The sequence below is a fragment of the Pseudoliparis swirei genome, chromosome 5 (genome assembly GCF_029220125.1).
Source record: "Pseudoliparis swirei isolate HS2019 ecotype Mariana Trench chromosome 5, NWPU_hadal_v1, whole genome shotgun sequence".
Lineage (NCBI taxonomy): Eukaryota > Metazoa > Chordata > Actinopteri > Perciformes > Liparidae > Pseudoliparis > Pseudoliparis swirei.
Window position 1 is genome coordinate 8578734 of NC_079392.1, and position 22537 is coordinate 8601270.

General features: G+C 44.1%; 1 protein-coding gene across 2 annotated transcripts in view; it reads right to left on the reverse strand.

Annotated features, from left to right (window-relative positions):
• pik3r3b (phosphoinositide-3-kinase, regulatory subunit 3b (gamma)) overlaps positions 1-22537 on the reverse strand; it is a 173891-nt gene that overhangs the window by 71455 nt on the left and 79899 nt on the right. For both annotated transcript variants that reach the window (XM_056414558.1, XM_056414559.1), the window contains 2 exons: positions 20241-20433; positions 18496-18581 (listed from right to left, as the gene is read on the reverse strand). In XM_056414558.1, the coding sequence (XP_056270533.1) occupies positions 18496-18581; positions 20241-20433 (279 nt within the window). The remainder of the gene's footprint in view (positions 1-18495; positions 18582-20240; positions 20434-22537) is intronic.

Below are 22537 nucleotides of genomic sequence, written 5' to 3' on the forward strand. Positions count from 1 at the left end.
ATCCTTGTTATCGTCGTAACAAAGTGACATTGTATTGTCCCCTTCTTCATCATTATGATCATCATCATCATTATCATCACCGTCAACAGCATTTTGCATTATTGTCATCGTGGTCAGTACCATTGTCATCACCGACATCATCATCATCATCACCTCGATCATGTGTTTCCATGGAGATTTAGAGCGAGCACGCACACCGTTGTCTGTATTCGTATTTGCTTCTAAACAACCAACTAAATCATCCGTATCCATACTCACAGTGGGCGGGGTTTTAAACTGGAAATGGGCGAGGCTTTAACCTGACCGAACCATACCTGTATATTTTAAATCGGACATCGACACGAGTTGATCAGAAGTCGCTTTATGTTAATCAGACGTCGCTTAATGTATTATTCATTGTAAACCACGACAATGCAGACTCAGAATTGAGCTCTTGATAAATGACTGTAAACTGATGAAAGCAACGCAGGAATCTCAACATTTAACGGAGGCGTTGCGAGTGTTTTATAAAGTTTCTGCTCATTAGTCTTCGACCGGCATTGAGCCCGCGGCGCTTCACGGACATCTCGGGTTGTGTCCGTGTGTCTCGCCAGTCTTATCGGATGGCTCTCTCGGGGACTGCAGCTTTGGATTTTTCTCAGTTATCTTCCATCATAATGTATGCCGGACTATGTAGTGTGTTAAAGTCGAAATGTGTGTGTGATATGGATATGGATTATTTCTAGAAGGAGGCCTGGCCACAGTCATCGGCTGCCTCATCACTTATGAAACAGCTTCGCTGTGGATCCCGGAGATGAAAGCCGACTACCTCAGAGACTCCACGGCAGCCGGCTCGGTCAATTCTCAGCCTCGATCGATAGGAAAAGTTCTCAAACTTTTGTCTCAAGTACAGTTCAGTAGGAAATATTGATACAAAAGGAGTCAACAAAGTGCACAACAAGACAACATTTGTGGCAGCGGAGAGGAGCCCCCGCTGCACCTGTCCGCGGGTAAAAAACCGACCCTTCCTTCACCTTCACGCTCCTCATTTTTATTCCTTCACTGCTCTTCTTGAATAATAAATACATACAGAGATAGTGTGGGCTGCCAGCTCCCCGTTACATGAAACATTGATGCCGTCTGCAGATTTAAACTAAAACAGTCACTCTATGAACCTTTCCCGGCGCCTAAAGGATACGGCTAGCCTGAAAACCCCCGCGGAGACACACGGGGAGAGACGGCGCTTCCAATGAAACGTGACCCCTTCACCTCCAGGTTTTATTTGACGTCTGAGAGGCGCTGCTCGGCTAAAACCGGGAACACCTACAAACTTTCACTGACATTCAAAAAGGCTTCAGCTCCCTGCCAACTTCTCTCCTCTCCCCTCGTCGCTTTGACCTCTGGTTATCGTCCTGCCGGGATTTCGACCAATGGGGACACACTTAATTGTATTATTGGCTTCACTGGGATCGTGTGACACACTCAGAAATGGTTTTTCGAAACTCACAAGTCTAAACGGTCTCTCCACTTTCGTCGGGCAAACTTATGCCGAAAATCCAAAAAGTAATACAAAGTTTTGGGGTATTTAGCCTGGCATATTTATTTACACAGACATTTGAGATTGACTGATCCAGAGCAGAGGTTACGAGAAGAGAGTTGGTGCTAGTGAGTTAGTCAAGTCATTTAGATTTATACAGCTTAATGTCACAAATAACACATTTGCCTCAGGGAGAAGAAAACAGTCCCTGCGCTGTCAGTCTGAGGACACATTTGAATGTTCCGATATGTGTGCTAATATCTGACTCAGGGAATCCCATCATGGCCATCTATTTTACAGGCTTTAAGAAACAAACTAAAGACTCTTAAGTTTTTACCTTTTTACAATGTTTAATCAGAATCTGTTATTTCAGATGTGCCAAATTGTGAAATTGCTTGAATTTAAAAAAAGGTAACCTCTATATATATATATAAATGAAAGAGGTTACCTTATATATATATTAGGGCTGTCAATCGATTAAAAAAAATTAACTAATTAATCGCACATTTTAAAATTCATTAATCGCGATTAATGAATTTCATCCGGATTAGTAAAAAAAAAAGTGCATTTGAGACCCCATTGGTCCTGTCATCTTTAACATTGAACAACAGCAGAACAAGTGGCCTTGGTAATTACCAATGTCAGTTAGTTTAAACTAACTGACATTGGTAATTACCAAATATGTCATGTTAACCGGAGACTGGGGGCATTTTACTCCATTCTACAAAAAAATGTAAATTCACCTTTTAAAGGCTTTTGCATTTGACACATACCCACGTGTTATACATCAAACATTCCAGAACAATCTCAGCTCTCGATATAATGAGGCACAGTTGTCCTCGCGCCGTGTTCTCTGGCTTCTCTGACTGACAGGTTGCAAATGAGCCTCACCTGTGAGGTGGGTCGGTCCTTTGTGATTTACTGAGTGTTCATTGGTTGTTTTTTTCGCTAAATGTTGACAGACAAACGGATTGACAAATCATGGTGAAGGATTTCGTGTGATGAGTGTCACCCGACACGTCGCCCCTCTGTTTCTCTGTGGATCGGAGGAGCAGAAGGGAGGAAGGAGCGGAGGAGGAAACCCGACTGATTCATCCAGGAGTTTTAACTTATTTCTGCTCCGTATTTTCGCGGAGAAATAATTGATTTAAAAACGGAAAAAGTTTCAAACCGCACTCAGAGGATTGCAAAAACTTGAACGAATACCGGAAATAAACAAAGTTGCGTTAATTGCGCTCAAATATTTTAGTGCGTTAATCGCGGCCAAATTAATCGCATCGATTAATGCGTTCACGCTGACAGCTCTAATATATATATATATACACACACACACACACACACGTGTATACATTAGATTGCCTCCTTTCTTTAAGGTTAAAGTCGGTCGAGCACAATTCCAAAATAAAAAGTAATATAAAAAAGTAAACTTGAACAAACAAAAAAATAAATAAAGATGTGACTGCCAGTCTTAATAATTGACGCCCTATCAAACACACATGCTCGCACACACACACACACACACATGAGCGCAAACACACACACAGACATACACACACTGTTGTTGCCATGCAGAGATATTGTAGAACGATGAACAAAATGGTGTCATTGACTCTTTTCTGAATGAATTTCCAATTTCAACGTTCTCGTCTGTCAAAATATTTGGTCTCCAGCCTCAATGTTCTGTGCATAGAAAAGCTTCACAGTGCCTTTCCAAAAAGTTCTGCCAGATTCCCACTGAGACTTTAACTCCTCAGTTTGAGAGTCTGCTCAGCACCGCTGCAAACTGAAGCCTGAAGTGACACCACAGACACAAAAGGAGCATTCAGCCCTCTCTTGTGTGTGGAAAAGCAAAACCTCTGCATTAGCATTCTGTTATTCTCTCTCTCTCCCCCCCACCCCACACACAAATACACACACATGCACACACACACACACACAACTTGTTTCAATTGATCCACAGCAGGAACATCTCCCTGTTTTTGACTTATTGACCCCCAAAAATGTTCCTGCTCCTCTTCTGTAGATGTGCGACTGTCTGAGCTGTGTGTGTGTGTGTGTTTATGTGTGTTTCTCTGTGTGTGTGTGTGTCGAGGGAAATCCCTTTGGGTCGAGCGAGCGCGTCAATCCAGAATGGAGCTAATGAGATCAGCCATGAAGTCGGGAATTAAAAAGTGCACACTGAGCTCGTTGGGAAGCTAATTTAATGAGAGTTCCTTGAACAGAATTGGGCTCGGGACCGATCAGCCACTCTGAGCCAGCTGATTAAAAGACGCGGCACCATGAGGTCATTGACTGAGGGCCAGTTAAGGACACGCTCTGATTGGTTCACATGTCAAAGAGCCACTCAAGGAGTTCGTATCAATCTGCAATTTTCATGGCATGATTTTGTTTTTCAAATTCTTAAAATAATGATGATATATACAATTTTGTTAATGCAACTACTTGGTTAGGGTTAGACAACAAGTCTACTTGGTTAGGATAAGGCAACAAGTCTACTTGGTTAGGATTAGGCAACAATACTAATTGGTTAGGGTCAGGCTACACGACTACTTGGTTTGGATTAGGCAACAAGTCTACTTGGTTAGGATTAGGCAACAAGACTACTTGGTTAGGATTAGGCAACAAGACTTCTTGGTTAGGGTTACAAAAAAAATAGATGGTGGTTGGAGTTGCAATATGTTAGTTTATTACATAAAATAACTATGCTTGTTATGTATCCGGCTGAAGGGTAACGGTACATTCTTGGGCCTCTTGCATGGAAATATTGAACCAGTCTGAACATTTTCTGCAGCACAAATAAAAACATGTCATAGGATCCTGAGACAGATAGATCCCTGTGTTGCCGTATGTTAGAAGGTAACTGAATGAGTACAATATCATAACAACTGCCAAAAACAAGAATAATACCCAAATTGTAATAAACCACAACTGACAACAATGACCATGACTACGACTGTGAAAGTGGAATTCAACTCCATATGTTTATACTTTGTATATGATGCGGCATATTTTGCCACAATCACATGATAATAATGACATTATCATGTAACTGTAGCCAGTAATGTAACCAGCATTTGCTCTCATTACTTCAGGATGGGGTTATTTAATTTTGTCACGAAACGGTTCCCATTGCATGTGCGGTGCCTCTTAGGTCATATGCTATTAAGACAACCTGAATTACATCACGAGACTATAGCTCTAGAGGCGACACACTGCACCTCTCCAAGGTCACTTACAAAGAGATGGAGCATTCCACAAGGGCTGATTATGATGAGTGGGATTAAACCATGGTTCATGTATATCATTTACCGACATATCATATCCAGGATTTGCACCAGTGTATTGAAGGCCTGGCTGCCTTCCGGGCCGAAGTTGACTCCCTCACGCTCCAAAGCATCTGGGAATTTCTTTTGTCAATGTATTTTTAGGATTAGAATGATAGAGAAAGCGATAGAGAGAGAGAAAGAGTGTGTGTGTGTGTGTGTGTGACGAGGAGTACACAGCGAGCAGTCACATTATAGCTGTGAAAATAGCCGTGCAGTGTCTGTACATGTTGGGCTACTTGTCAGTGAATAAATGCTCCTCAAAACTAAGGCCCTGCTTGCCACCTGCTCATTTCACTTAAAGGGTACCTGTTGAGATCGCGAATATGTAGCCAGATCAAAAGATAATGTGTTTCTAAAGATTATTCATGCACTGACGGTCCAGTATTCGATAACAATACGTAGTTTAGGCTGTTGAAAGTCTCTCAACTCCGACAAGCTTCATTGCACTGGTGCTTGAATATGGCGCAGGTGGTGTGACGTCACATCGTTGAGAGATCGACAGCCAGCCACAGCGGATGTGTTCAGAAACCAATGTAAACAACGTCGAGCGCTCGCAAACAAATGCTGAGAACTTGATAATAATATAGAAAACGGGCGAAATATGGACGATGAAAGATTGTCAGATTCAGCAACTGGATACTTGTATGAACCATTAAAAGCAGACTATCCCCATTTAGTTAATTGTGACAGCGATGATAGCGATGATTCTGATGAAGTTGATGCCGAAGGACCGCCGGTCCAGATGCTTCACCGTGCGGACCGTGCACGCAAGTCGGCGGACGTTTGGTGCAGTTGTGGGAAATGTGTGCCACAAAAAACAGACATAGAGTGCATTTGTTGTAAAGAACACAAACTTATGTCCGATGATATAGTGTCATTAGACCTAATCTGCTTTACAAAAAAGCGTGAGCTTGATAGCTACATCGCGCATAAGCCGGCGCTGGAGATGGCTTTCATTGATGCAATGATCGGCCGACATGTTCCGGGGTGCTAGTGACTTTTTCTTTGCTCCGTCCGTCCCGATGCGCGCAAACCGGTGTCGGAGCTCCGCGCCAGGACGGCGGGCAGAGGACTGTTAACGCAACACGTAGAGACAGAAATGACATGCTGCTGCTGTAATGTGGCGCTATAGAGAAAGTGACAGGGGGGCGGGCCAAATTTTTTTTATGTCATGCGATCTACCAATACTACGCCGCGATCGACTGGCAGGTCGCCGCGATCGACGTATTGAGCACCCCTGATACAGATTGTGTAATTCTTGAGGCCACCGATCTATCCCAAGAAGCAACGCGTGTAGAAGTGGCTCCGGATTGGCTGAATTCCTTTCAACGACTCTACGTCATAGTGACCTTTGACATGAGTAAATAACTGGCAAGATGTCTGCGCCCTGAAGCGTTCACGGACTCGGAATGTTGACAAAGAAATGTAAAGCCTCGGGCTATGCGTGACTTGTTGACAATAGCGGCGGGGAAAATATGATTTATCTGATGCGCCTAATGGATGTAGCACGTTGCTGTTTTGGGCTACAGGTACCCTTTAAGGAAGCTAACTTAAGGTGGACCTGACCTTTAAGGTGGACCAGCTTTTCTCAATCAGTGAAAAGATGCTCAAATTAAATGTCCAAGACCCTGTGGTGGAGTGTCGACTGTTAAGTGTCCAGCACTGAGAAACCTTTTAAATGTGAATCCCTGTCTGCTTGCAAATGTTAATAGAGCGAATGCAATTCTGCAGTCTAATAATAAAATATATACGTCTGAAGGAGAGAGATTTTCATTCTTCTTTTGAGAAGACAAAACTCATTACTCCTGATTCCTCAAAGGCACCACAAACACATCATAACATTTGGCCTGGTTTTGTGCATGTGTGTGTGTGTGTGTCTGTGTACATCCACATGTATGTGTGCCATGAGATCCAGCAGATTACCGTCACCTGTGGTTCTGCTACCTCGAAGCCCGACCAGTCAGCCACCAATTACAGCTCCCCGGCCGCCCATAAACCTCCCAGCATGAGCGGAAAGGTCTCGTTATAGAAACCCAAGGATGGGAATGACTCTCTCCCTCTCTCGCTCTCTCTCTTTTATCCATCTCAGCCCATATAATATAAGGCAGATATCACATCTTTCATATAAAGTGTCCTTGACCTTCAAGCAATATGAGGAGCTTGATAGAGCATCATAATGGGGCTCTATAACTTTCGGTGTGGTTGGGCAAGCAGGGCACTAGCAGTGCAGCTTGCGACGGATTAGCTGTTAAAGCGTGTTGCCGTAACTCGTCGAGCCCGTAAAAGGCATAAAACAGCGGGTCAGGTGCTGCAGGCTGCAAAGCCGGGATGCTGGGAAATAGTAAAGTAATTTAGTGCTTTTGTCAAATATGAAGATGTTAAAAATGCCACGTTAAAGGCAATACATTCTCACCCCAAAGCGTCAAATACCGCAGCGCGGTGAGCGGTCCGAAGCATTTAAACTGTAATGCTCTACGTACCTCTCTGGCGTCAACTCTGGACGTGTCAGGGACCGCGTGTCAATATGCTCTTGAGACATGCAGTGTCCTTTCAAAATAAACGTGTAGAGCTTCGGTTAAAGCAACAAAACCATCTTGTTAGGTTTCGAGAAAGAGCATGGTTTACATTAACTTAACTCTCTTGACTACCAAATGGCAAAAGAGGCACGTGAGGACGCCGAGTACTTACTTGACTGACGACTGCATCAAGTCCTGGCTGAAAGTCCTGTGTTTGCTCGAGGATGTGGCTGGAATTTATAAGTCTCGTTATTGTCAACAAATCTCATTCAAGGCCCAAACCAACAATGTGTCAGCTGCTGGAGACTTTACTTTTAAGAACCATACTCAGAGAAGAGTAAACATTGGGTTTGTTCGGGTCTATTTTCGGCAGTGGATTAATCCACATGCTTGAGTGAATATTTGGGGCAGCAAGACAGAGAAATGGGAGATTGAGTCAAAATACAGTACGATGTTGTCTTTGTGGTAGTAATGAGGGAACACGGTGCAGCGGCATGGCTCACTAATGAATAGATTTGGGACAACAACAAAGCTCTAATGGCACAGAGGAATAAAGATATATACAATATGCAACGCAGGTATATATAGCTGGGTATCATCAGCATAGGAATGACAATACAAACCACGTGATTGGATAATCTAAGAGACCTTGAAATAAGAAAGAGACCTTGAAGTACTTTGAAGTCGGCCTAAAACCAATGCCCAGTTTGGATAGGGTGGGTTGGACGATCAAGAGTTTTTCTTTTCTTTATCATTAATGGATTGTTTTCTTTGCAGTGTAGCTGGCCATAGAATATTCTGAAATAGAGCTAAAAAAAGGAGGATGATAGAGAGGGAGGGAGGGAGGACAACCTAAGAAAGACTTCCTTATCCCTCGATGCTCTGCCATCGGTTTACTCCGAAACTTAGCGTAAACAATTCGTCCAACCAAGGTTGGCTAACAGTTAGCTAACAGAGGCTTAATTCACATCATCTGGGGTCGTGAAACCCCAAAAGCTGAATTCACAAAGCCGGTCAAGGCTGAGAGCGGCTCCAAACTGAGCAATTTAGCAGTAGAACTCAACAAAATAAAAGGCAGTATGAGGCGCTTGGTGCATACTGATCGGCCCACTCTGTGGCCAGTTGTTCACAGAACTGCCCAGAGGTAGGGAAGACCGACTCATTAGTAATTCAAATGTGGCAGAGTCAGGAGGAGACAACAGTAGCTCGGATTTTAAAACAGAATTATGACTTCCGAAAAACAACAGATCCCCAGTGAAAGAAAGAGGGAGAGAGGAGAGAAGCCAAAACAGACAAGGAGAGAAAGAGACACATGGCGCAAACTAACACCATGTGCCCAGTAATGTGATACGCCGCCCCAAAATCTATGGGCCATGATTGAGACATTGACAGTGGACCTAATTTCTGACTGTGTGGCACACGTGAAGTTTAAACTTTGACCATTAAAAAACACATCATTGCACAGCTCACTGTTCCTTAGGGCTTTGTCTTAGGCTCAATAGATATGAGAAGTGTGAGTGCAGCTTTCTTTTAATCATCAAGTGTCTTCACATTTCCCCTTTTATGCTAGTTTCTTCAAATTGGGAGAGAAGAGAAGCAATCCTGATCATTTACACTTTTAACAGTGCAGCTGATCCCCGAGTCATCCTTATGTAACTGGAACCTGAAGCATCGTCCAAAAAAGATCGATGGGATTGTTTTCTGGCAGGGGAACATTTTCCAATGCCATCCAGAAATGTAATAAAGTGTCACAAAATATATTCAGCCTCTGTGGCCCATGGCCCAAGTTCTGTTAGGTTTCGGGATAAATTGGAAATTCATGAGCATGGGATTAATGTAGGGTGACCAGATTTGAGTTTGTGAAAAAGAGGACACTTCGTTGCGGGGGGGGGGGGGGGGGGGTAGTGTATAGTATTTTTGTTGTTGTTTGTCCGTGAACTTACATTTACGTTTTGGCATGGCTGCAGATGTCATGTGCTGTAAACAATGCAACTAGGCGGCAAGGTGCTCAGTGTTGCCAGATTGGAAATGGTGAAGTATTGTACCAAAGGCTCTAAAATGGTCGTATTTGGAGGATAATTATTGTGTATCTGGCAACACTGAGATCGGTCGACCAATGATTGTTCTCTCTACAGTCAGAGCTCGCGCAAGAAAGTGGAACGTAAGAGAGATACCATTTCCAAAACTTGTAAGGGGTAAATACTAGTTTGTGAAAACCCAGAGAAACACAAATATCTGACGAAGCAAAATCCCGGACGTTTTTGTAATCCCTGCCGGACGCATTTTTTAGGTCTCAAAAAGAGGACATGTCCGGGGAAAAGAGGACGTCTGGTCACCCTAATTAATGTGTGTTCTTCACACGACTCCACGTGGTGACGGCTGAGCGGGTGGCTCGCAGCTAACAGTGGCAACAGGAAGTATCGGGGTGGCGTTATCAGCGGTAATCGCCGGGTGAGCAAAGTACAGAGCGGAGGCCATTAGCGAGTCAGTGGGACTCGCACAATGGGACCAGAAACATAAAGAGAAGCTCGGATGTCCAAACACACAGAGGCAGAGTGACTTGTCAGTCAAACGTAAGCACAGGTCACCGCTAGCTAGCATGAGTTTGCAGAAATGTAGAATAAGGATTTGGGTTATGTTGTGCTTCCAGCCGAGTCCTTTCTTACTCTGGAGCAGAGATAACATGGACATTTGTGAATTCCCTTCAGGTGGTGTCACAGACAGAGAGTGGCGCCCGGACACACAGAGAAACCACCCAGACAGCCAGAGACAGAGAGGTGGCAGCAGACAGAGACAAAGAGGAAGCAGCACATTGGTATTCACGGCTGGTTTCAGCTCAGCCATCCATCCCCGCCTCATATTCTTTACATCACATTTGCCCTTCAGTGCAATAAATGTCTTAAACACAGCTGGTGGGAAACTACACGTGTGCTCGCATGGGGCGCAGAACAGTCGATCACGACGCTACGCATGCGCCCCTCCCACCACCACGATGATGTGCCGTCGCGCCAGGCCAAAGCAAAAAAACGAGCCTCCCGTTTTAAATTGCTACACGGGTGAATCCGACGTTTCATTTTCATTTTCATCACAAAGTTACGTGCATCATTATAACTTTGGGTTCATAAGTTCAATGCGTTATTGATGGCTTGCATGGAGAAAAATAAATCAGAACCTCCCAGTGAAATAATTGCTGCTCACTCCTTGAATGTTTTCGCAGCATCTCCATATCATTACGATTCTCTGATTGTAACACATTCTGCCCTCAGTGGTGCATCTGAACTACTTTGACGTGTCCAGATACAAAAAAAAGAAGAAGAAAAAAGTCTGTTCCTACTGGGGAGAGACATGATGCATATATATGATATGATGATATATGAGCAGCGCTCTGTTTTAATGAGGCCGCATCCCAAGACAAGCTCTGAAATGTTGGTAATGAACACAAAATTGGATGTGAAGTAATGAGTGCAGTGTATGTAAGAGTGATGAGCCGAGTGGCTCGATAACACAAAGGGTAAAAGGGTAAAGGATGATGGGGGGGGGGGGGATGTGACATGCATCCAGTTGTATGCAGTGATGGACAGACGGACCACAACATGTGGACTGTTGGATAAATTAACATTAAAGAAAAAAGGTCTGTTTGTGTTTTACTGGCCAAAAATCATTTTATTATGCGTCGATTAAAAAGGAAATATTTTTATTGGTTAACATTTCTACACGATATAGGGAAGTTTAATAGAGACATCTGTTTGTATTTTCTTGCTATCGTTCGTTCCAATGAAACAACCGTCAGTAAACTTTATATGGGTTTTGAAAAATTATAATGATGAGACAAATCATCTCCAAGAGAATGCAAAAAAAGAGAAGTGGAGCCAGGTTTTGGGGCAGAGCATGGCAGGAAGTGGTGCTGCTGTGACCTTATGCTTCTTCACATGGCATATGAAGGGATAAACACGGGAGCCGGGGGCTGTTTGATGGTAATTCAAGCTTTACATGAGCACATTACAGCAGAATTTGGACATGAGCCACCGGAGAGCTCCTTCCCAGAATACACCATAAAACAACTCGACCAGAGAGCCGTGAGCTGGATGATGGACATTATAAGATAATCTTCTAATAGAGACTGAGCCGAGGGATAAGGCTGTGCAGGGCTGAGAGATCCCACGCCGTGGGGAATGGGGACGCACTGCCTTCTAAATGTGGGCCACTTGTGTACACCCAGGAAGGTCTTTACCATCCTGGCCTGAGTGAAAATAATTGACTCAAAGGTTAAGGGAAGCTCTTCCATTTTCATATGTTCAGGATGGAAGAAAAATTAAGATTCTCTGCATCCTCTCTGGTTGTATATTCTAAAGCCTGTGCTTTATGTTTAGTACGCTGTGTTCTACTGTATGTTCTATGTGCCGCTAATATCTTTGTCACTTCACTGCAGTAAAAAACACCCTGATCTCAAATCAGCCACTTATGGTGAAATCGATAGTTTGCTAAAAAAAAAAGAATTACAGACCAACAGTGTAAAATGGCGATGTCATTAACCTTATCAGGAACGTGATGAGGAGGTACTTGTTCATATCGGGGCTTCCACAATTTCCTAACCTCCTGACTGTGTGTGTGTGTGTGTGTGCTATGACCCTCACCTCCTGTTCACGTGTCTCTCTTTATCCAGCTAACAAAGTAATTTCAAAGGCCATTACCTTCATCTCACACCGATCTGTGACCCCTGACCTCATGATATGATGAAAGAAAATTAGATGAGAAGATCTGCTCTGGGATCTGTTCAAAGATCCAAAGTGGATCTCAGTAAGCACGACTGATCCAGGGTTCTCAGAATCATTACCAACCTAAGGATATAGGCTTTAGATAATACCGCAGTGGGTTAGGATGTTATTGTTTATCCAGTATAATATCACTGAAGAAGAATATCACACAGAAGAACGGACTTGAACTTGACGTGGTCCGTCTGTGAGGCGTCTTCTGTCATCATTTCGCTTCGCTCCTTTAACAGGACAGTGCATTTGAACTGAAGCAGATCATCTGTCCGCCATCGCTCGCTTTGCGAGTTGATTTCATATTCCCATAGCAACGAGTCAAACACGAGTAAGCAACAAGTGTCTTTGAAAGAGGTAGGAAAAGGCCTAAAATGTTGGTCGTAACGTCAAAATATTTAAACTACAAAGGTGACAAAAATAAAATGATTATAGACATCTGTTATGAAGTTAGAGCTTTACATGAAAGCGTGTCATTATTTGCCCCACCGAACAAGTTAAAGGTCAAACATTGCTCAGTGGAGCTACGGCAGCATTCACAAGCAACATTTAAATAAAAAGTAAATAAATGTCATTTCTTTCCTAAACAAGGGTCTCAACACGTGTGTGTGTGTGTGTGTGTGTGTTATTAGCCATGTCACTGTATGTAGCTGAAGAAGCACAGGCTGAAAAACGACCCACAAACATGCCAAATACTAATAATCACACACGCTAAAAGCTGTGTATTTGCTTGACCTTAATCACATTATACAACCATGATGCCCCCCAACACAAATTCACACTTGCTGTGGCGTGTGTGTGTGCATCCGTGTGTGTGAGCATGCCCTGCTGCTGACCCCGTACAGTAGGATTATACTGGATGTTAAGCTGGCACTTTCCTCCCAATGGGATCGAATCAGGACATGAATTCACCGTGAACCCCTCACACACACACACACACACACACAAACACACACACATCGTGTATGTTTCGGACTGACATGCATCCACACTCATTCTAATCCCACACATACAAACAGGCCCTCACACACACTGATGGTTGCTCTCAACTCTGACCTTGGCAATACTTTGGGAAATATGCTGAGATGGATCGATATCAATCCCATGTCTGTATGATAATTACAGCCCATGACATACACAAATATATGTTTTGTCCAACCAATAGTCCAACGCCTAAAGATAAACAGGTTACTATCATAGAATAACACAAGAAAACATCAAAGTATTGACAGACTCAACTGTTTTCCTGAAAAGTATTTGCTGGAAAAAAGGAATATATGAAAAGTGTACGTACTAATATGTTAATATGTCTCCTGTTTCGATCTGGAAACAAACAGAAATTACATCGTGTGGTTTCAGGAGCATTGAGAGGCTGGACATCATGTTCACTTCAGAGTAACTCATGAGAACAGAACAATATTTGGTAAGAAGACAACCACATTGCGAGGGAAAAGAAAACACCAGACGTTAAGTTTGATATTCACCATGTGTCTACGTAGTATTTAGTCGTTTGTGTTCACATCCAGTTGAACAAACAAAACAAAGGGTGCTAATTAGCGAAGCTTTAGAGGGCTTCTTAGGTCTACATTTGAACTTTGGACACAGCCAGAGAGGCACAGATGGAATAATCTGAACAGCGGAGTATAATGATGTAAACAGAGGGAGTAACAGCAGCCAGCTTTCTGATGAAGTCTCCGAGCAGAAGACTTTACCACCGAGCCCTCCTCGGCTCCATTAGCAGCCAAATAAATGCACACAGAGAGAGCGAGAGAAAGAGAGAGAGAACCACTGTGTGTGTGTGTAGAGTAAATGTCAGTATCAGTGTGTGTGTGTTTGTGTCAGTATGTGTCATATTCTTGCCAAGCTGCGGGCACGGCTTGCGTGCCTGGGAAGGAAAACAGCTCATAACAAAAGCAGAGCGAGAGGGGCCAGAATGTGAATGGGTGTGTTTGGGAGTTTTACAATCCCCCCCCCCCCCCCCCGACTGATTCTAGGCGTGCTGGCTGACAGATTGGCTGGACTAGACGGAGGCTTCACATGCAAGTGATGTACACACAGAGGGACACACACACACACACACACACACACACAGAGCAGAGATGCTTCGCCGGAGCACTCAGGTGGAGCAGGAACGATCGTATATTCAGACTTCATTTAGACAACATGGCTTGAAGGGCAGCTCTCCTGAGAGGTGAATGGGCATCTACACACACACACACACACATATATATATACACACACACACACACACAGTCGCACACCTCTGTTAAGGGGTTAACATACCGGCAGCAGGCACTGCGCTGACCCCTGACCCCCACTAATGCTGTCTAGAGGGGTGGCAGTGGAGGTAATGGGTGAGAGGAAATGCTTGCACATGAACCTGACCTCCCCGTTTTAGCCTCCCTCTCTCCGTCTGCCCCGCCCTCTCCCTCTAAATCCATTCATCAAACAAAGGGAAGCTCAGCAGGACAGGCAGTCACCCGGCCAGGCCACTGAAAACGGCAACATGAGCTGAACACACACACGCACACAACTCGAGGCATTACATGACATCTCAATGTCCGTGCTGACCAGCATTGCCGGGGTGCTGAAAGCCAAATGATCCCACAGAGACTCGTCAATGATTGTGTTTCGGGGGGAAAACGACTGAGCACAACTCAGAGTGCAGTGTACGTGAATGTGGACCAGAGGCCTGTGCCCCGGCGCATCGAGTCGACCCACACACGCTGCAGCGCTGGAGAGTCGAGGTCAGAACGGAGGCAGAGTTCAATGATGGGTGTTGGCTCAAGCGACCGGCGGCGAAGAAGAAGAAGAAGAAGAAGGTTTTGTTGCTAAGTTAAGGGGACTGTTGCAGTGCGTCTCTCGGGTATTATGAGCAGAACTAAAAGGTTCAAGGCTGATACGAATACTGAACAGTGCAAGTGTGTAACATCAGTCCAATTGCCCACATCATTTCCCTTCACTACGCAACACCGAGAGGGTGGGCTGTGAGGCTTTATTCAGACACCCCACGGAGAGGGAGAGAGAGAGGGAGAGAGAGAGAGGGAGAGAGAGAGGGGTTCTGTAAGCAATATTACAAAAGACACACTTCAAAGAAAGCACAGAACAGCTCTCTCTGGTACTTTTTTGTTGTTGCTGTGATGTAAGCCTGTCCAACACACACACACACACACCTCATGATCATCATCATTTGCTGTTGCTTATTTAGAGATTTTTTGAACCCCTACCGACGTAGTTTGCCACAGAACTTTTTTTAATGCGCAAACACAAAAGGTGTCCACTTATGTATGTTCAATACCAAAGATACTCGAGAGAGAAGCAAAGAGAACGTGTGTATTTTGAGAACATTTCCAAAATGCTGAAACGCTCAAATGAGCACATGAGGGAACATAAGCAATGGCGGGAGAGTCTGAAGAGAAGACCCGTAAAATGTTGACCGTGTTTGGAAACTCCACCCGAGCGTGTTCGGTGTCCTTGAGTGTTCGTTCCCGTCAGGCTAGATTTCGACGTTTCTGAATGAGTAAATACAATAAAAAATTAAAAGTGGCTGCCTTGCCTCAACCTTTTCTATCCCCCCACACTGCAGGACAGAGGTTTAAGCCATGAATTATTGATCGTCTTCCAGACATCCTCCCTTCCTTTTCTGTGTCAGCCTACAAAAAAGGACCAAGTTGAGTCTGATCTGTGGCTCTGATGTGTGTGTTGTCTGTGTGTGTCTGCTGTAACAACAGTGGCCACTATTCTCCTCCAGATAGAGGACAACTCAGAGTCACTGGCTCCAAAACAATCTGACTCCTTTGAAGATTTAAAATGTCCAAAATGTTTCTTTCAAGTCAGTTACCCTGGCTAGAAATATGTTTTAGAAACCAGATCTGTTCACATCAGTTTATTACGGTACACGGAATATTGGAGGCTCAGCTTAGTATCGGCAGCCGAACAACGTAGTTCAAATAAAAGTAGCTTTTGACACTGTGGTCAAAGAATAAGCGTGCATGGAAAGAGTAGAGCAACAACTAAGATGGTACCTTGTGGGACGGATCAGAAATGAAGCAATCCATACTAAAAGGTTCTGAAACTAAAGCATTCCAGTCCAGCACTGAGACAGCGACGTCATGAAGATGCTGATTCAAAGTGTCACGATCCAATGAGTCAAAGTGGCTGTGCCCGCCTATCCATCTTGTCCGCGTTACGTCCTCGTGTTTCCACCATGAATCACTCTCAGACCAACTTCTCCATCGTCCCTTCTGAATGAACCACTGCTCCATATGAAGACTAGAATGGGCACTCGGTAGAGCGCATACCTTTGCATATCACAAGCTTGGGCATTGAATTATGAACATTTTGGCATTAGTTGCATGCCAATTGGACAAAAACGTATCGTGCTATGGTAAAAAAAGATTTTGACCTTTCCATGACCTTGACCTTTGACCCGATTGATCCCAAAATCTATCAAATGGTTCCCGGATAATAACCAATCATCCCACCAAATTTCATGTGATTCAAGAAGATTTTGACCTGTTCATGACCTTTGACCTTGACCGTTGACCCGATCGATCCCAAAATCTAATCAATTGGTCCACGGATAATAACCAATCATCCCACCAAATTTCATGCGATTCGGTTCAATACTTTGAGTTCTGCGAATAACACGCATACAAATAAATAAATAAATAAATACACGGCGAAAACAAAACCTTCCTTCATTTTTCAGGTAGGCGTAATAACAGAACCTCTACAGCACCACCATCATCACCAATATGTTGACCTGCCCTGAACACCGGGCCCCAAAAAGAAAGTCAAAAAGACCCACACCACACACACACACATACGCACGCATATGCACACACTGACCTACTGACATTTATGCACACACACATGCACTGACCCAGAGAAAACGACCTCAGCACACTGGCTTGGCTCTTACAATCAGCCGCACTCCTGCTGTCTGACCTTTCTCTCGTCCTCATAGGAGGTCGATTGATCTTTCCACAGCATTTTATATCCGAAGACATCGAAGCCTCGCGGACACGTTGAAGCCACGAGCCGCTTCTACATGTTGGCGCCCAGATCTGTACCGGCCGTGGTGATTATCGAGTCTCTTTTTTACTAAATGTTTTGTTTGAAGGGGGATGCATGAACCAGAAAGGCAGAAGACATCTTCTTTTCCGTTGTTCCACCATGTCGTGCACAACAACGGTCAGATCAGTCTCCTTTTTGGTTGCCGAGTTTGGCTAAATACGAGAGTATAACTTCCATCAGATCGGAATGCAATGTTTCTCCTGTGGCCGAAATCTAAGGAAGGATGATGTTTTCCGACGGTTTTGGGAAACTATTGCTGAGGTCAGAGAAAAATGCAAACTGTGCAGATCATATACACTAAAGCATCCATACCCTCGCTCTCGGCTGAAACGGTTGAGCCAATCAGGAAAAAAAAACATCGTGAAACCGCCGTGTTTTGTTACCATGAACTCTGTGCGTCCAGACTGTAAACCAAACCAACGGACAGCAAAGTTAAAGCAGTTATTTCATGCTTCATGCCCAATTTATCACAGCAGCAATTGGGCAAAAGGTTTGTGTTTTCCACATATTTCATAAACCAAACATGTGTTTTGAACTGCAGTTTGTGGTGAAGCGGGCAGGGTAAAGGCAATGCCATGTTTCCAGCATGAGAAATGTATGGTGATACACTTGGAAGCAGATAAGCTTCGACACCGTGTCACAGAAGAGTCAAAGCCAAATGAAATTATCATACATCATGTCAAGATACACTGTTGCAGGAGAGAGAATAAAAGATGGTATGCACAAGGCACAAAGCTGTTCACTCAAACCACATAGGGTTCTTCAGCTTGTCCCCATAGCAGAACCCTTTTATAAAGGTGTCACCCAGAACCCTTTCAGAGGGTTGTACCTCTAACCTAACATACAGGGTTACGCATAGAACCATCTGTGAGATGCTCCAGAACCCTGTCTGGAGGTTTTACCCCAAACCTTTCCACCTGGTAAGGATGCTAACCAGAACCCACCCAGGGGTTTCTACCAAGAATGCTTTTTATAATCCAAGGGGTTCATCTAGAACCCACCCAGGGTTCCTTGCGAGGCTCTGAAAGGACCGGGGCGGATGTGGTGCTGCGCAACACACAACAATTATTGTTCAAAATCAAAATGTTGGCTGGCAGGACCATTTAATGTTGCCTTTCAACCTTGAAGAACGCTTTCATCAAATGAAAAGAGGTCTCAATGGGGACCGTGGTCTTACAAAGAACCCTTGAATCTCCCTTGTTTCCAAAATAAGGGTTCTTCAGAAGCAAATGGCTCTGGGCAGAACGTCGGCGCTTCAGAAGGGAGAGCATTTGCGTTCATGAATATGGGCCTACCTGGTGCAGCCTGCATCTCCATGAGACCTCCGGTTGCGATAAGAGCCTCCAAGATCCTGACGTGATGTTCCGGGTTCACGGCCGCGCTGTTGACACAGACACAAGCGCTTTAGTTTCGGGGTTGTGTCACAAATGGCAGGACGTGTGTGTGTGTGTGTGTGTGTGTGTGTGACTGCAGTGTGTACTCTAGATCCATCGAGCGTTAATCAACATCTCCACATGCATTGGAGTAAGCCAACACAGAATCGGGATGAAATAGTACGACATGCCGCTTCTCTCTTTATCCGCCCGCTGTGCACGGCAGACGCCAATGGCTTGACCAGGCTATGCAAACAATCACTGACTGCCTCCCCGAATCCCCTACATCTCCACCGCACACAACGCCACAAGCAGACATTCCTCTGTAATTTCTGGAAAAACAGACGCCAGTGATCTTGTGCAGGGAATGAAGGAGAAATAGAAGAAGAAGAAAAAAAAGAGAAACAACAAGATGACGACCATCCTTGAGTTCAAACATCCAGCACTTAATGCAGGATGTAGATATTACAGCCAAATATCATGCCTAGCTTTCCTTTTAGCAAGGGCAGATCTTTCACGACGGAAATATCATGTCTTTGTACTGGATCAAGACAATCTCGCTCAACTGAGATTTGATATTTTATTTAGGTATTTTTACAGAAATACAACCTTGAAAAGTAAGAATGCATAATAATAATAAAACATACAAATAAATAAAAATAAAGTAAAATGTAATATGCATCTGGCCAAGAAGAGTCATAAGGAAACTAAAAAATAAAAAATGTTAAAGCAGGAAAATAATTATAAATAAGGAAGAAAAAGAAAAAAATCTAATCAACCATGCAACTGATATGTGTCATGGAAATGGCCAGTCCTTAATGTGAGGAGGGAGTATTTTGATTAAACATGGCCCATTTAGCCAAAAAGGTTGTTTACACATGAGTGAAAACAGGAACAGGAAGGCCCTATCCACCAAATGCTGTGGGACTTTTGAAGAGAAGTGACAAACGGAAATAGAAACGAGACACTTCACATTTCACAGCCGTCTGGGAAGAGGTCGCTCTCATAGTCTCATCTTCTGTGTTTTTTGTGTGTTCTTAATTTGAACTCAAACGCCATAAAACATGGAGGCCACCGAATCAAATGTGCATGAATGATAATTTACCAGCCATTTATTTTAAATGATATATTAGCTTAAAATAACGGATGGTGTTCTTTTTTCTACCTTTTGCTTTGCTTGGGATACTTTGTGTTTCAAAGTTGAGGACGATTAAAAAAAGATATCTCCAGGAAGACACAATGCGGGAAGAATCGTAACACAATCAGCGGTTCCGAAACAAAAAAAAGGGGTTTACCTCTTCTGCCAGTCAAGGTTTGTCCCTCAGAGACTCGCACTGTGACTAACAACCGTCCATATAAACCTGACTTGAATTTAAAAGGAAGAAGACGCAAATGAATAAGCCATTATGCAAGCAGGAAATGTGTCCATGTCCCCAAGTTATAGATATTTCTGTAATAAGTGTAACGCACGGTTAGGTTAGTTTCACCAACTGCCACTGGAGCCCAAAGCTTCGGTACTGTCGCTACGGAGACTCTGGGCGTCTGGTGCACCTTGAGCACGGTGTACGGATGAAGGTTAAACTGGAGTGTGCATCTTCTGTGGTTCTGTGGAGCTAAATCACACGTGTATGAATGAGTGAGTAAAACATGCTGTGAGACCTGCGTACCTGAGAGGAGAGTGCTTGAAGACGGCCTCGGCGAAGGCCTGTCCCAGAAGCCGGGGGCCGGCCTGGTTCTGCTGGCCGACCCGGGCCAGGTGTCGGCTGAGGTGGACCAGGAGCTGGTGGTTGGCCTGAGGGATGCTGGGAGACTCCAGGATCCTCTTCAGCTTCTCTCCGCACTCCTCCACACTCTGACTCTCTGTAAGACACCACAGAGCACTCTTAGACGAACAAACCAGGTGAATTCATGTCATCAAATGCTCATTTGCAGCCTGGCTGTGCCCAATCACTTCAGTTACTTTATTTTAATAAATGTATTGTCTGTAGCCGTTTGTCTGGAATCAGAAGCATGCAACGAGAAACGTTTTTTTAGAGGAAGATGCTCAAGATGCGCATCCTGTGCAGACAAAGATGGAGCAGATAACTAAATGGTGATATGTTACGAGTTGCTGTCAATATCTTGTCCACCCTGTTCATGATGGGAACACATGTGGCTACACTGCAGACGACATAGGAAGCAATTTATTAATTTATTTAAATAAAAGTCATTTCAATGTGCAAAGTAAAAAAAGATAACGCGCGACATTACGTTCAGATCAGGATTTTTTTTTGCAGAAGTGTAGAAGAGCGTCGTCATGTGACCAGTGATGACCCACAAAAGGAAGATCAAAGAACGAGCGTCCTGATGAACAGCTCAGCGGACACCCTGAACACCGCGTGCATAAACATCTATCACGTGAAAAGAAAAAGAAATACATTTCAGTCTTCCACATCGAACACAGAGCAGACGCCACCCTGCAGTCTCAAAGGTATTTATTCACTGGCTTAGGGTAAAGTTCAACAGATGTAAAAAAAAAATTGATTGATAACTGAAAGAAAAGTACTGCATCTCTCTGATTTCATAAAGTCCAGTTAAAAAAAAAAACACCTTCTCTTATTTATGAGAATGAGGGAGGACATTTTTTTTCGGTAGCTCGAGGCATAAGAATCGGCCTGATCATGAAAATGAAAAACACGAATGACCTGGAATATTCACCTTATATTTAAATCTTGTGTGAATCACACTGAAGCTAAAGTAAACAGAAAATGAAAACCAATAGAAAACGCTGCAAACTGAATTTTCTGTCCATTGCCAAACCTTACAGTATTTATAGTTCCAGAAGACGACAGAGTAGGACAAGTATTATGAAAAGGTCACGGAAGGTCGGTAATTGATGTCGTCATCCCGGCCGGCAGGTGCAAGCAGCTGAACTGGACCGCTTGACGTAAATATGTATTGCCCAGTGAATTGTGTGACGCGGTGCTCTGCATGTGTACATGTTGTACGTTTCCGGGCGTGAGAGCGCTGATATGTATTGATTGACCACGAGAGGTTCTGCTGAATTTGGCCCTCTGTGCAGGAAGTGTGTTCAAATCGATCCCAATAACACGGAGTGCCAACAGAGTGAACTGACCGAACTACTGACTGTATATTTGACAGCTGACTGATTGAAGAGATGGAAGAAGAGAGAACTAGAGCTGGAGAAGGGCTCCGTATTCCCACAGCTCTGGTTGTCAGACATCATTTAAAATTGCATTAACATTCATTGACATCAATTTATAAAATTACAGTCCTGGAAAATAACTGTCCATAACATTTTGAGAGTCATTTTATTTCATTTTTCCAGACAGGGATGGTCGAAAAGAAGAGGAGCAACGGATTGTATCCGTCACGGTGCCGCCAGAGAGGATTCATACCGCCGCCTTAGAAAAGACAAAAGGATTCAGTCCGTTACATCGCATGAGCTCAGAAATACTGACGCTTTGGTCCACATAATATCCAGTGGACCCATGCATCATTTCCTGTGAGTCCCATGGAAGTGGCGTTGCAGTGTGAAGCCCACGCAGGCCGCTGGAAGAGAGGTAATTACCCAGAGGAAAGATATTTAACGGCTATTGATGAAAAATGACGGCCATAAATAGTATAACAATGGGATTTGATGCTGCGAATGTCATAAGGCTTTTTACATGTCGAGAGCGTGGGAGGCTCAAGGAAGTTAAGGGACACTTCTGTGTGTGTGTGTGTGTGTGTGTGTGTGTGTTTTGGGTGGACGGTGATGGACGGATGACAATCTGCTGCAGCCGGATGGGGGTCATCGAAGGCACCTCTCTCTGTCTGACAACTACTGATCAGAGATGACCACACGCATGCACACACACACGCACACACAGTCCTGCTCCCTCGGTTATTATGGATTGTGGTCGACCCCGCCGGTCAATAGAGGTCAAGGCTGGAGAGGGAACGTGGCCTGTCCATCTGGCCC